The sequence below is a fragment of the Athalia rosae genome, chromosome 3 (genome assembly GCF_917208135.1).
Source record: "Athalia rosae chromosome 3, iyAthRosa1.1, whole genome shotgun sequence".
Classification (NCBI taxonomy): domain Eukaryota; kingdom Metazoa; phylum Arthropoda; class Insecta; order Hymenoptera; family Athaliidae; genus Athalia; species Athalia rosae.
This window is the reverse complement of record NC_064028.1, coordinates 7,691,078-7,707,986: the sequence shown is the minus strand read 5'-3', so window position 1 is coordinate 7,707,986 and position 16,909 is coordinate 7,691,078. Positions and strand designations below refer to the sequence as shown.

The window sequence follows — 16,909 nt, the reverse complement described above, 5'->3', positions numbered from 1 at the left end:
AGAATAAAAGAGAGACAATGAAGGAGGGAAGAGGGGAAAAGGGAGGGAGGGAGCGTGCGTATTTTTACGTACGTCGACGCGTGGGCTTCCTATACTACGTTATAGCTGCCTGACTGACTATAATAACCGCCTCATGCCTTTGACTGTAACGCTAGCTATATTCGCTGCCTTTAATGCCGGAAGAACTCTCTTCGGAGTCGTATAATAGTCGTAGTTTTTCGTGTGTATTGTTTTTTTTTTTTTTTTTTTTCTCTTTTCGTTATTTTCTCTTCACTTTTCCGCTTATTTTTCCTCCTTTCACTATACGGTGTTGTTTTAAAGAGAGTCGTTGCTGCAGGGGTGCCGATTACAATACGCGGATAACCAATTAGACCGGCTTCCTTTGATTTTCTTTCCTTTCTCGTTCACACCCGAGCACAATTCTTCTTCACCTCGATTTCGAACCACCTTCGAACCGCATGAGATCGGCCGTATAATTACGAAGGTAAAACATGTAACGTGATTGTCGGCGCGGTGCACCCTTCGATTTTAATTACCTATCGTCACGATATCCTCCTCCTCCTCCTCCTCGAATTCTCATTGTTAATTCGCCACACGTTAATTCCGGACGAAGAATTTCGTAAGGCAGCACCGCGCCGCGGCCGGCTCTCGGGGATTTTTTCAAACGTCCCCGGAGTTCCGAACCACCGGTACTAAAAAAAATATAAGCCAACCCTTAAATTTACCGAATAACACGCAGATTTTACTCCTCGATATGAAGCAATCGACAACGACATTCGCCGGCACGCACCTCATGTACGTTACGTGTATGTAATACATGGGCGAAATTACTTCTTTCTAGTTATTTTTATACCGCGTGTCCCAGCGATTGCAACGCGGTATGTCCGGTTGCCTGCCGTTCGGCGTCATTTTACAGCGTAAATTTGACGCTCGATGTAAGGCAACCGGACATACCGCGTTGCAATCGCTGGGACACGCGGTATGTGAGTGAAAAAAGTGTTCGATTCTGCAGATTTACCTACGAGAAAAAAAGAAGGAAAAAAAAATATGCATCGGAATTTTACAAAATAGGTGTCTCGGAATAATGTAGTAAATAAAAAATATAAACGGTGGACCAAAATGTGTAGAATTTTACTGCGTGTAAATGCGTGTAGATGAAAAAGAAATTAAAGGAGAGGAAAAAAGAACGACGAATAAGAAGGCAGGAACGATTCGAGCTGCGGCAGAACAGGGTTAATTTACGTACATTATGAATATAAATCAGCATTGCATCGCGATCGTATAATATTAAAGTGCAAATAACGAGCTACGTTCGTTGATTGGTCGTCAGTTTGAAGAGCTATATCATTGTTGAAATATTCGTCATTGTACCGCGAGTGACGTAGCCCGAACGAATGTGCGTTACACACGTACAATACGTACGATACGTACGCACGTAATCTACACGGGCGGCGGTTCGATGCATTTCTCATCCACACTGTATCATTACACTTCCATAGGATGCGATGTGACGAAATAATTTACCGACGAACTCCGCTGCCAACTTCATCGTGATATATGTACACGTATTATAGCATTTATAACGTATCTGGGTTAACCACAGCCACTACATTATCAATTACTTTTGTTTATGATAATTAGAAAGTTGGGCAACGTTTAGTTTTATTTCAATTTTTATTATTTTCTTTTTTTTTTATTTTTCAACGACAATCTGTGCACGTATATCGAACATAGAGATACACATACACGTATATATGTATCGTGTGCACACACGGAAATGTCAGCACGCGTGGTATGCCTGGTGGAAAAAAAAATAAATATATATATATATATATCCAGAAAAAAAAGATAACTAAAAAAACTACCCGTTCAAAGTATTTCCAATCCCACACGTTTTTGGAAGTTATTTTTTCCTTCGTTTTCTATTTTTTTTTTTTTTTTTTTTCTTTCTTTTTCTTACTTCTTCTGTAAACGATACGATCTTTCATCCGAAGTTTGAATACATATTATATACCTGAGTACGTATACGTACGTTTATTCGTATAGGAGCATTACACGCGTATAATAATCCAGGTTTCGTGGGTCAATAATTTAATCTCGGAGAGTCTGGAAGGCGTTATAAAATTTATAATACGAAGTGTACGGGTGGGTATAGATGTATCCTAAATAGAATAGAGATACATGCAGGTAGCGTCGATGGGTGTGTACGAGAGTAGAGGTGATCGGTGTACGTACGTACGAGAAATAGCCGGATGATTTAGTCCGTAAGGTAATTAACGAAATTTATGCAACTATCAAAATCCATAGAGAAAGTGTCACATGGCTGGCGGTACTCCGTGTGGCCGAAAAGGCGTGTTTGCCTGCCTCTTGCCACTTAAAAGTCAACCAAACTGAGATTTCGTTTTTTTAATTTACTGCATGGCTGGGTAACGACGTACACGCATGTGTGTGTGCGCGTTGCCACGTACGCGCTCACATCACAGAATCTATACAATAAAAAAAAAAAAAAACTAGACGCCGCGAGAATTATTCCCATACGTGCACAGACCCACCACACCGATCTAACGCCTAATGTATGGGTATACAATTTTCACCATACGTAAGAAATATACATTTTTTATATAAATTTATCTTAATGTATATGAAGGTAATGGCTTCAAATCCATACATGTAAAATATATGATTAGAAGAAAAAATAAATAAATAAATAAATGAATGAAAAAAGAGGTTTCTTCGTATTCGATTACTTATACACCATGGCCAAAAAGTACACACTGCACAATGCATAGAAATAAATATATTATTTGATTTAATTTCTTTTTTTTTTTTTTTCAAAGGACGACCACCTTGACATACCCCTGGTAAGATTCGTCATATTTTCGTACGTTTAACGTTTCCAATTTTTGAGAAAAAAAAATGAAAAATATTTCCCGTAAATTCTTCTTGGTCCAGAGTTCAAGAAAAGAAGAAGAGAGGGGCAAAAGAATTCGAGAAAATAATTTCGAAAGAAATAATCAACGTTATTTAAGCGGTATACATTACTTCCGGTTTTACTTCTTGGATTAGGCGTGGTCACCCGGTATGCAAGTTATAAATACATATGCATTATGTACGCGTATATGAAAAAAATATACGTACGTATCTATACCGTAACTCCATATTTGTTATTACGGAAGATAGTTGGCGTCGTCTTGTGAATAACGTCTAATTCAAACGGTTAAATCAAAAGGTGAATACAAAAAGGCCATAAATAAGGTTTCTCTTTCGTAAGTTAAAAGATAAACTCTCAAGAACTTATACAGAGGATGGTCCACTACGGGCAGAGAACAGGGCTGGAAGTCAACTTCATACAAGACGCCTAGGTACGTACAACAATCTCGTGCATACAGCGTACAATTTCGGTGCAGGTAAAACGATCGAGGGAAAAAAAAAGACGAAAAAAAAAGGGAAAGAGAAGAAAAAAGGAGGATAAATTTTTAGGAGGATAGAAAACAAAATCATCCGTCTGAGAGTGCGTGGTATCTATAGGTATGTAATGAGGAAAGGGAGAAGAAATCTTTGCGCCCATGTATCTTTTTTTTCTTCTGTCCTTCTCCTCGCCCGTTGAGACCGAATCTTTCGTCGTTGTATCTCGGGATGCCGTCAACCACGAAACACGGACCCACGTGCAAAGTGATTTTCGATCGTTATATTCGTGTGAAAGTCTCTTTCCGAAGAAAACAATAAATACCAGTCCACCGAAATCGGACCGGAATCCAGGATACTTGCAATTTTTGTTAAAAAATTTTCTCGACAAGTGCGTTCATTTTTCTTTTTTTCTTTTCAATTTTATTTAGCCATCGCAAAAATGTACCCCGTGTAATGAGAATGATGGAAATTTTGAAAATTGTTACACAAGATACCCAACAGAAGTAAAATATCTTTCATTGCGTTTTTTTGTTCCTTACGTTAGCGACGATTGTTCAATTATGAAAATCTGTTACATTGGAGTATGCAGCTGACTCATTATAACCGTCATTACTGCCTGGAAATTAAACGGAATTCCGGCCCAAAGCAATGTCGATATCATTTTGAAAAACTAACGAAAACGGAAAATCAAACGCAGCGATCTTAGGGGTTGTGATTTCTTCGGTCGTTCTTGCACGGCTGTACATATCCGATGTGCCGTACATAGAAATATGTAGTGTACACGAAGAATACGTGTGTATATAAATACTTTTTTGGTTCGTCCGCGTGCAGGAGGTAATATATTTGCTGGAAATTTCAAATTGCCTCAAATTATCCTCAGTAACGCAACGGAGCGTGTACTCTATCGCGATCCTAGCTACATACCTATAATACCAGAAGGTAGGTTCGGCTGCTTTTACTCGCCTTATTTTCATTTTCTGATATCCCTATCTTGAAAAGGAGATGTTCACCCGACTCGCATGCGAGACTGTTTTCTAACGTGCGTTGATTCGTCGACGACCGAATAGGTCTCAAATTTCAAGATTATCGCGCGAATGATAGATTCGAATGACAGACGGATCTATGGGATGCTTTCAACAGATATGGATCAATTTAATTATCGGATCCGGATTCCTCGCTTCAAAGTACGTGAGAATGTGTCGAAATACAGCGGAAAAAATTGTCGGTTTTCGAGCTCGAATTTAAAAAAAAAAAACCACCCTTGGGTTTTCTGCAATTTTTGGGGCCGATTGGCGATAACTCGATTATATGTATTGCTGGTCCAATTTAGTCAGCGGATTCAGATTCCTGAACTCAGCTATAGTACTCAAAAATACAACAGCGGAACTGTTTTCAAATTTCAACCCCCAAAATGAGAAAAAATCAGAGGCCATAACTCGAAACGAATATTTCTTATCAATCGTTATACACTTGAATACCTACGCATACCACATGACGGTATACATATAGTATGTGATAAAAGAAAAGAAATATAGAAACTCGTTTCGGTTTGGTTTTCAAGTTTAGGTGAAAACTACTCAACTACACATATGTGTGCGTACTTACGTACCTCGATACATACATACACGTAAATTAAAAGTCGAATAATCGACAAAATATCGTTTTAGTATTGATATTTATCATAACACGATCGTCCGTCTTATCTTACATCCACATACATTATACGTAGTTATAGCCATAGGTAAAAGTGGGACAAGTTTCTTGTGAAATTATCAAATTTTTTGTTAATTTTATTTCACGTGTATATAAATATATTCCTTTTTTTTTTTTTTTTTTATTTCATTTTAAAATACGTCATTGAATCTAATCACGACGATAATGATCACAAATTTATTAAATATAAAACGTTCGGGACACTCCCTGTAATTCGAGAATTCGAAGAATCCTCTCTTTGGATTCAGAAATTTCGGAAGGTAAGGTAAAAGAAGAAAAAACGAAATCAATGGCCCATAAAAGTAACGGTCCTTACCTATACACCCATAAAAATTAGAAAAAAAAAAGAAGTACCTTAATCATTCTACACCATTTGACGAATCCTCACATTTTGATTTTACGAAATAACAATCCTTAGATTTCATTCAACTCTATTCTCTAAAAACCACGATGAGACGTTACTACTCATATAACTGTTCGAAAATTTTATAAGCACGCAAAATCTTTCTACGTAAATATCATTAAATTTTATAAGAACGATAACGATGATATAGGGATGAAAAAAATACATCGACTGACCTTCAAAAGTCTCCGGAAGTAGGGGCTGCAGGCGGAAAGTACGACTTTGTGAGCGGTAAAGCTGCTGCTGTCGCAAGCGAGGGTAACATCGACGAAGTCCTCCTCATCCCTCAGGTGTCTAAACGAGCTCAGAATACTCGAATGAAAATCGTTCCATCTTAATGAGTACTGTTGTTCACCGCTTGAGGAAGACGATGATGCCGCCATGGTGCCCAATCCACCGGGGCCCACGGCCGCCGGCACCAGAGGTGCTATCGTGCAGCTAAACGTCAATCTCTCCCGCACTATTTGACCCGACGTCAATATCACGTCGCGTCGTCCGCCAACTTGTTTTCTTTCTTTCTTTCTTTCTTTCGTTCTCTCTTTCTTCTTTCTCTTTTTCTATTTACCCACTCTTCGTTTCAACCGAAAGCACTTTTCATTTTCTACTTTTCCGAAACGTTGTTCCTTTATACTACACTACTATTCGTACTATTAATATTTTATGTTTAAAAATTATTATTTTTTTTTATTCTTTTTTTCTTCTTCTCTCACAACACGCGTATCGTATAATAAATATTGAACGAATCACTGCACACTGCACACATAGAGACACTCTACGCGGCGCACCAAAATAGAGAGAGAGAGAGGATGGGGGGAGACTGATTGATCGGATTAAAATTTTCAATCAATATTATTATCGGTATCGAGTACTTGTGAAAAAAAAAAAAAGTAAAAGAAAAAAACCAAGTGGGAAACGAATCGGAGATGGAAATAGAGAAAGAACGAGTGAAGGGTGGGGGTGGTGAAAATAAATTTAACGGACGAGAAGAGGCGAAAGAAAAGAAAATTTGAAGAAAAAAAAAAAATAAAACGACCGCACCAACTTTTACACCAACACCTCGAAGAAGTGCATTTTCTATGGTGACGTATGATGCGAGGATGGATTGATTATGTCGATCGACGTCGGTTAAAAAATATGTGACCGTTGAATTATCGTTGTATTTTTCGAAATATCATCGTCACAATTGTTGAAACAATTAAAATTCTTCGATTTTAATTTAGTCGTCATTATTATACCGGGCGGCAGAATCATCGCAATTTTATCAATATCTTTCCCCTTTGATTTTGTTACAGGGCAACGTTACCGTGTATCGTTTTATTATATATTTCTTCGATCTGAATAGATGTAAAGAAGGAAGTGAAAAAAAATCTTCATTTGTAATAATATTTTTTTATTTCACTTATAGCTGTGGTGGGGGGCACATTTACGATCGACTTTATATTATCAACAGAGGAGATCATCACGTGCACTTTTTACAAATTGGTATATTATAGTTCATTGATTTTCTCCGTTGTTTTCTTTAGCTCTGTCGCAGTCAAACGAGAAAATTGTCTATAGAACGGAATGGAAGATCGAAAGCGAAAAAACAAAAATAAGATTCTTTGGCGTTTTTTCTTTTTTTTTTCTTCCTCACTTTTGCTGTCAAGAATTCACTGCACACCTCTCCAATGCCTACGGGTGTATATTTGTTCGTTAATTCAAAAAACCGAAATTTAAACAAAACAAGCACTCCAAAGCATTCACTTCCTTTTTTGTTCGAAATTTCTCTTCTTATCGATTTTCTCGATAATTTATTATTGCACCGTCGGTTAATCTCGGATTTCCTGCACCACCGAGTTTACAGCGTTCGTGGTGACGATCGAATTCCCCCATCAAAAGTCAGGGCGTTTTTTTTAGATAAACAAATGTATTATTTAAATGATAATTAGTGTTTCGTTTCTATAATTATAATTTTTCTTTCTCCTCGTTTCTTATTGGTTTTTTGTTACATGTAATGTTCTTTGATGTTCGTTTTTTGTTCTTTTTTTGAAAATTTTTTTCAATTTGTTCTAATATTTTGGAAATATATACGTGTCTATCGTACCTGTTCCCGTTCAATTACTCCCTGGTTTCCTTTTCATTTCATTTCATCTCTTCCTCTTTTTATTTTCGTGCTTCGTTCGCCTGTTTTTCTTCTATTTTTTTCCTTAATTTAATTTTTGCTAGTAAATGTTTCTTCAGTTTTTACATTTTTCTTTTTTAGTCTTTTTTATTTCGTGTTCTTAGATCCGACTCTCTCTCTCTGTGTCTCTCTAGGTCTCTTCCTCTTTTCTCGCTCGCTCGCTCACCCTCTTTTCTCTCGCCCTCTCTCAGTCGTTCTGTAACAATCAGATATTAATAATTAAAAAAAATCATCAATAAATATACAAGCGACATAGAAATAAAATGAGAAAACAAAAATCAAGTTTAGGTATGTATCGTGTTGAAAATTTTTTAATCTCGTTTCTTCGCATCGTCGTCATTTAATTACATGATAATTTCATAGAAATGAAAAAATTCGATAACCGAGTCTTTTTTTATAGTCTATTCTTTCCTTGTTTCTTTTCTCTTTACAGTTTTATTCACGACGCGGGTAATTGGATTAAATTGACCATGTTTCGGGTCATTTGATCGCGTAACTATTATTACATGACAAATTGAATTTTTTTAAATGATCGTAGTTACGAATGTGATTTTTACCCGCCTTCGGTTTTTTGTTATTTTTTTTTTTTGTTTAAATTAGTTGTTGACAATTTTTCGTTCGTCCATTTATTTATATATATATACATAACAAAAAAAAAAAAAAAAAATTTCATTTCTCTGTAGACAGTTTTCTTAGGAACGTACGTCTTATAAATATATTACAATATACATATACCAATAAATATGTAACATGTTTGCGATGATAAAATTTTGATGGAATGCGTATTTGCGCGTGTTACATACATCATATACCTATATATACACTTATAGACGATATACACATACGTATATGCCATATAGTATTCGGAAAACAAGGTAACCCAATAATCGGTTGTTATTCGTTGAACGTTACCAAAAATATCTAACACACTTCCGCGTGTACAACGGTTCGTACCACGAGCCAATCTATTTATAAAAACTAAACTATATAGCAGCCGCGGTACCTACTCTATTACTTGTAACGACGACGACGACGACGCGTCGCGTCGCGACGCGCTTGCTGCTGCTACCGTGTAGCCGCTGCTGCAGACGCCACGGACTACAACGTCAACGTCGCGACGTCGACGCAACGAAAAAAAATACAGCACAGGGTACACGTCGTCCAGTGACTAATCCTGGCAATTTTCAGACAAAAAAAGAAAAAACAAAACCACCTAATTTGAAGGAATAACAAAAAATGGAAAGAAATTTTTAATAATTGATAGAAAGAAAAATGTAAATCTACCGATACCCATATGAAAACGGGTTGGAATCTAGACCGTTTTTCGATCTAACGAGGACCCGTACGGATGCTCGAATCGTGCGAATATTTCGTCCACCTTTTTGAGGCTATCGAAATTATTCCGTTATCGTCAATTAAATGTCTTTTTCTTTTTTTTATTTTGAACGAAATTTCCAGACACTGTATACCGAACGCGATGTGTTGCGCTTCAAAATGAAATCAAATACGTATGGATTTTTTTTTTTATCGCGTAATCATTAATTATACGTATATGTATATAATTTTTACGCCTATATTATTAACATCATCATATTCATCTAGAGTCGTAGGACTTTTGAAAAAGCGTGAGACATCTTGATAAAATTGAACCACCTCAAATGAATGTATATGATTTCGTACGCGGGCTAATTGCCTCTGATTTCAGCTAATTTTCACAAACGCATACAAAAAAAAAAAAAATGTCACCGCGCACGCACATCTACGGGAAACTACATAAAGTGGTACATATAGAAAGGTATATCACAAGACTGTATAAAATAAAATTATAGGAATGTATTGTAAACATTGTAGAGAAGCAGGATACGCGTAAGTGGTAATTAAGTGACAATTATAATCACCTTATCTGGTATAATTACCGAAAATCAGACTTACAAATAAATATATATATAACATGAACTGTTAGGACGATCCGATTACAAAATTAAGGAATAATTTTTTTTTGTCTCTCCCCCCGATACCAATAACTATCAAACTAAAAATAAAAATCAAAATCCAAAATTCATGGCTAATAATCGGTCCGCGTTATTTCGGTGTCAACGATCTTTCGTCTGGGAAGCAAAAATTGAAGTAAAGAAAAAGAAAAAAAAAGAAAAAAATGTATTAGAGGAAGTGTCAGTAGTATAACTCAGCGTTGCCTAATATATATTTATATGCGTATGTATAAAAAGGTGCGTGTGACTGTTTCTTTTTGTCCGACTTTTATACTCGTACATATATATACAAGGAGGCTGAGACGATCAAGTTTCATGGTAAATTCCAAAGAGACCGCGCGCGCGCGGCTTTTCAACTTTTAAACCATCGTCATCATCATCGTCGTCGTCGTGTCATCGTATACCTATCTGTCCCGCGTGCCTGTGTGCGCGCGCGTGTGAGAATACGTCGTGCGTACTAGAAAAAGAAAATTATAATATAAATACGTATAAGTACAGATAATATTGGGTCGGGCGGAGGGGAAGACGGAGAGGTAAAGAGAAAGATGGAAAGATATAATCTCTGCACCGTTGGGGTAATTGAATTCAAGGCGTCCGCCGAACATCGTTACAAATGTATAATGTAAAAATCCTCGGTAAAAATTGTACGCATTTGGTGACACGCAAACTAACCTTCACATTTTATACGTTTATAAATAATACACGTGTGTACGTGTTCAAAGAGAGAGAGAGAGAGAGAGAGAAAAAAAAATTAAGAAAATAAATAAAATAACTACATACATACATTATACACATACTCGTTGTGAAATTTCAAACTTTTGGAATTCCAAATAAATTAAATATGGCGGTTAATTGATCTCGACCATTAACATATTTAAATATATATGTATATATATATATATATCTATATATACATATATACATGCACATACGTAGGTACATGACCACACAAAATGCGTGCATGCATTATTACTTCGGTGTAGTGTATATATTTACTTCCGTTTATTCCACCGCACATCTATAAAGTATAATCTGTGTTCGATAAATGACACAATGATAATATTATTAATAATAATATAATCGAAATTCAAAAACCATTTTATAATTCGTACAATGTACATTGTATACCTGTAGAAAAAATGTATGCATATATGTACACGTGAAAATCGGTATAGCTAATTACGCTTGTATGAAATTAAAACAAAAGTGAACAAAAAAAGAAAAAAGCCATGTTCCGAGAGAAAAACCGCGCGCTCCCACTAAATTTCTCCGCGTGTTAATTAGTCGGGGTATATTATGTACAATACGTATATGTATACATGAACTGGTGGTGGTGCAGTAGCCTACTGCAGAGATTAGATGCTTAATTTTATATACATATATAAATTTTTTTTTCAACGCATAAGCTCGGTTAAAACCTAACACCTATAATAATAACGTGGAGACAGTTATAATAACGACCCGAACGACTGGGATATAATACGAGTCCAAATGGTTGGGTGAAGAAAAAAAAGAGGAACATTAGAAGTAAAAATTATACGTAGAGAAATGAAAAATAAATAACGAAATAGGAACTCTGTAGGATATATGTATTATTATATATTCGTGATATGCCCACATACGATTAAAGATCCTCACTAATTCTATCTTATAATTTATTTGAAACGTGTATATCAAAGACACGTATGTCTACATACATATGTGTAATTTATTTCATACACTGTTGGTTGTAATGGCGTGATTCTTGAACTGGTTTCACGTTCGAGTAAGAAGAAAAAGAAAGAAAAATCATTGAATAAACAAAATTAAAACCAAAAAAATCCATTCTCAACTATGAACTGATTGTGTCGCATAATTAACAATGTAATCACTGCTAATTGATTAATTAATTAATAAATAATAACAATAATAATGATATCTACGACGCGTGTGCGTATGTACCGCGCAGCTATCTCGGATTGACCCCTTGGAATATATATTCTCAAGGAAGAAAAAAGTCGAAAGAATTTTTTTCAAATAGATTTCGCCCTTTGATGGTAATTAATTTTTTGCTTCATAAGTTGTTTTTTTTTTTTTTTTTTTTTAATTGAGCTGAAAGCACCGTTCAATCGTCCGATTGGAGGATCCCAAATTTGGATTTATAGACGAGCTACTAATACCGACTGGTTTCTAATTTGATTGTTTTTTTTTTTTTTATCATCTAATTTTTTTTTCATTTCCTCCTCTCGAGAGCCTCTCCATGTATGCACATGTACGCACAAACTACATATCGCACGTATAATATGTGGGAAGGTTTAAGCGGTGAGCGATAACGGACATTGTTTGCGGGTCAGAGAAGATAAGAGTCACGTAAGAAAGATGAATTTCGATAACGAAACTCACGGTGGAATTATTATACGTACGACTCGACGCTCAAATACCTATGTATATGGAGATGCAGTATATATATACAGATATCTACATCCATGTATACCATACATGGGAGAATTTTCATCTTATTTCACCTCTGCTTTACCATCAGTTGGTTAGAACCGATTATTAATTTTTTTTCTTCCAAATTCGGTTTTAATATTTTTTATAAATCGACTAAAAATACACAGGGATGAAAAATGCGATCAATTCTTGGCGGGGGTGGAGGGGGAGGGTGTCGTGAAAATCGCGGTGCAATAGTTTTTGCTAAAAATTCAAAGTGGTCAAGATTCGGGGGTTACGTAGAGGTATACGTATACTCGTAGTTGGCATAGAATTGACCCGAAATGCCCCACATATATAAAATGAAAATGATGTTTACGCGCCATAAATGTATAAATTACTTGTAAAAAATGTTAAACGTGCGTAGAGAAACACTTTGCAGCAGATGCTATTTTTGTGTGTATATAAAGATCAGATAAAAACTATATAGGTATTTACGAGATACGTATGTACCGATTGGATATCGACGATCGCGCGAATAATTCTCCTTCCTTTTTCCACCTCTTTCTTTCTCATTTTTTTTTTTCTCATCGTTCACAGGCGAGATGACCGCTTACACCGCGCACAACGATCGTCGTCCTCGTCATCGTCCCTATGCAATATTTATCAGTGAGTAGTTTTTTCAACAATAAATATACAACATCAGAAGCGTAGTATTCTAATGTGCGCAAACCGAAAGAGAAAAAAAAAAAAAATTGAAATTCTTCTATAAATAAATTTTACAAACGTATCGTAGAATAGATGTACCTGCCGATATAAAAACTAGGTACATGTATATATGTATGTAGCAACCGGTGACCGTTGTGAAAATATTTTTACAACGGTTCCGCGTAGGTATATAGATCGCGTACATACGTGTATGTAAATCGTATACGATCTCGATGTGATCCAAATTTCCTTTCATCCTTCACCTTGTCGTATTCATTTTTATACGAACACAGAGAGGGTAAGAAACTTTGGGGAAAAAAAAAAAAACCCAAATTTTTGACAGCGATCCGAAGTCCGAATGAAGACCGGGCGTAGAGGAAACTCGATCGATTGATTTAGGAAAATGAGAAAGAGAAGCGAACAAAAAGTATTACCGCAAATTGGTCAGATCGTATGATTATTCGGCACGAAATGTCCCACGTTACGCGGTACCAGGTATCGAGACTCATACACGCGGAATAGATCGGTAGGTAGTTTTTATTACACATTAATCTAAGTACACGTACGTATACCTATAGTGTATTAAATAGGAATGTGGTGAATTTTGAGGTGTGGCCTTCTCCTTGATGGTCGTCGTCGGAATGGCGATATGTATATCCCAACAAATCAACGAACCAACCAACCGACCGACCGACCGACCAACAAACCCAACTAACCGATGGTTTCGACGTGCGTGGGGGAATGAGGGAGGAGGGAGGAGGGGGGAGGGGGACCGGGGGGATATAAGAAATTATAACCGCCTCAATTAAAATTGTGTACACCGCAAAGATCAACGTTGCCGGGCTGCAGTATGGTAAACTTATATTATAATTTTATACCATGTATTATGTGTATCCGCATGAGCGATATCTCATGCGGTATACTATACCCGACGCGTATTATTGGCATCGTGTATTTGTGGTACGCACCGTGAGTATATACTTCCCTCTTCGTCTCCCTCCTTAAGAGACTCCAACGTTAATTTCGGTTTCTCCCTTCCCTCCTATTTTTCTTACTTCGATATCTTCCCACTCGCGTGTTCCTCTCAGTCTGCTTTTTTATCCTCCTCCCCCCTCCCTCCTCCCTCCCGCCCCCAACCCTCTGCTCCTCCTCCTCCTCCTACTCCCCCCACCGCGACTTCCCATCATCGCACATCGAATTAATACGATAATTCCTCTTTTTTTCCGTTCACCAACATCTCACGCATCACACCATTACCATATTATACCATCGCATCTAAATTAACGTCGTTATGATTCTACGTGTGAAACTTCGAGTGAGAGGGACGAAGAATTTTCGGACCAAAATCGAAATCGAAATCGAAAAAACCGATTCGAAAAGCGACACCCGCAAATTCTCCTGGCGCCCGATAGATTTTCAGTTGCTGATTCCAACGCAACGAATAAATAATACATTCGACGGAGCGAAAAAATGTGGGGATGAAAAGTGGGGAATATCAAATTTGAAAGAGAGAGAGAAAAAAAATGAAAATAAAAATGAAAAGAAGCAGGCAGACGGGCAGGTGCGAGAGTCACCCCGTGACGTAACATCCGGTTAAGGTGCCCCATAGCCGGTGTGTACCATACATATATAAATACTATACAGATACACGTAAGCCCATAGCGTATCCCCAGGGGCGAAAAATAATCTCACAATAGATCCGGATAATATGTATCTACTTTTCGAGTACATATGTGTTACGTATGTATTCAACGTATTGTACCACACAAACGAATGAAACTTTATTCGTCCTACGAATAGTGTACATACATATATAGATATGCATATTATCAAATGAATTTATTTATCTCACCAGGTGTAGTGTTTTGCAGAACGGACAAAAAAAGAAAAAAAAAAAAAGAAAAAAAAACGGAACGCCGCAGAGAAGGAAATCATAAGATCAGACCGGAAATGCGTGAAGTCAAAATAAGAAGAGAAGAAAAGGTTTCTTGAACCGATGGAAGATGGGTCCGGATCCCTCACTCTTCCATTTTTTCCTCGACGCAATTCCGAAATAATCGAGCAGAGAAATTACTTATTTTTTTCTTCGTTTTGGGAAATTTTTTTACGTGCAATTTATGTGCAATTCGTGCATCTCGCGTCACCTCATGTGGTACGCGGCACTGGATGAACGAACTACTCGTGGAAAAGATCACGTTCTATTTGTGTAGTTTTTAAAGTTTCGTTAAAAGAGAAAAGAAGGATTTCTGCAGACACATGAAACAGCGACAGCGGCAGCGGCAGCGGCAATAGCAGCAGCAGCAGCAGCAGCAACAGCAGCAGCAGCATGTGCGTTCTATTCGGACGAAAGGTCATAATGAGTATCGTATTACGAGGGTTCGGAATTGTGGGACTTCTGCAGTATAACGTTAGTAGACCGTCTATAATACATAGAAACGTGTACATTACTCGGTAGGACGCATACGCATAAATGCACGTGTGCAACAATGCAATAAGCTTGCGGCGTACTCGCGATGCACTTTCAACAACGATAAAAATTCGAAGAGGACCGGGGAAAAAAAAATGACAAAAAGTAAAAGAAAAGTGGGAAAAAAAAAATTTCAGACTCAAGTTACCCGCCGTTCGAAGAAAAACGAAAATACGGGAAGAAGAATGCAGAAAAAAAAAAAAAAAAAAAAAAAAAACAACCACCAGGACAGGAAATAAATCATCCAACTTTCCAAGAGTTTCGGAATACACGTATATGGTCTATAGAGTACTTGTTTCGCGCCATATGAAATATCGAAATAACGAAAAATTTTTTTACGTCAAACGTACAATTTTCCCTTCTCAATTAGAATTCGACATTTCCGTCGATCCAAAAGTTCGCAATAATATTTTGGCGACTCCGTGGATTAGAGAGGCCTTCGTAAAATATGAGAAGGAAAGATGAGAACCGTTCGATTTGAATTTTCCTTGTAAACGCGTACGGTAGGTATTAGAGCTAGAGATGGGTACCTACGTGTGAGTAATATAGGTATGCCGAGATATCTGGAAGCAAGTATAACCCATGGAACCCGGAGTTGAAGGTTGTGTGGAACGTATAAATGGATGGAAATGGTTGGTGCCCGGCTGTTCTGTTTGCCAGGCTGGTTGGTCGCTGTTCGCCTCTTCTTCGCTTCGGGTTTGGCCTACGTAGTTTGGAATTCGAGCGTGGCAAGAGCGCATATTGCGTTTGCAGGAAAGATAAATGGTTTTTGCTCACTCACCCTCTTAACCTAGCCTGACCTTCCTCATCCCCCCGTTCGCCATACCCAACCACCACCACCACCGCTATCCTATCCTCTCTTCTCTTCTCTCCTCTCCTCTCCTCTCCTCCCCTCTTCATCCCTTCGTCCCTAAGGTGTCTACCGAAGTTAAGCCTACCGACCGAGCAACGATGCGCGGTGCATTGCGACCGGGGTGTGCATGTGCGGGTCTCTTTCGATTTTTACGCGTGGTGTAAAAGTGGGGAAAAGGAACGAAGCGAAACGATAGCATTTTTCAAAAAGCTGGTCAACTTCCGGCTGAACGCGCTTTTGGGATCGACAAATATAAAGTGAGAACCTGTTTTCCACAGAATCTTGTAGAAATGTCCTGCAATAATTAAATAAAACGATCGAAGAGCTCGACCCCGGCAATTTTTTGAACCGGGGTATGGAAAAATAAGACAAATTCCCACGGGATTCACCTTCACACTTCTAATTTCGAATGAATTCGAAAATGACGATTTCACCTTTCCGGGCTTCCCTCGATTTTCCTATTTATAATTTACATCGTAAGGGTTGTGTGCATCTATACTCACAAACGAATACTTGTGTATATAGACACACGTGTCACATACGTACTCTCCTACGGGTTGAAAAGTATACGTGCGCTGAAGGAAAATGGAAAGAGGAAAAGCGAAGTAGTTTCTCTGGCAGAGCTCGTCGCTCGTGCGACGTTCATTTGTCACATAAAAATTTACATTTTTTTAACATCAGTTCCACGTTCGCCATTTTTATTTTTTGCCAAGGTAAAACGACTTCTCCTTTTTCCATTTTCCTTTTCTTTCAATTCCTTTTTTTTTCCTGTCGTTTTTTCATTTTGCTGTTA

The 16,909-nt window shown here is 37.4% G+C and overlaps 1 protein-coding gene across 5 annotated transcripts in view; it reads right to left on the bottom strand.

Moving 5' to 3' along the window:
• Window positions 1–7,759, bottom strand: part of LOC105689993 (protein abrupt) — a 39,009-nt gene extending 31,250 nt beyond the window's left edge. For all 5 annotated transcript variants that reach the window (XM_012407458.3, XM_048653188.1, XM_020854627.2 and 2 more), the window contains exon 1: window positions 5,701–7,759. In XM_012407458.3, the coding sequence (XP_012262881.1) occupies window positions 5,701–5,907 (207 nt within the window). In that variant the 5' untranslated portion in view covers window positions 5,908–7,759. The remainder of the gene's footprint in view (window positions 1–5,700) is intronic.
• Window positions 7,760–16,909: the final 9,150 nt, after the last annotated feature.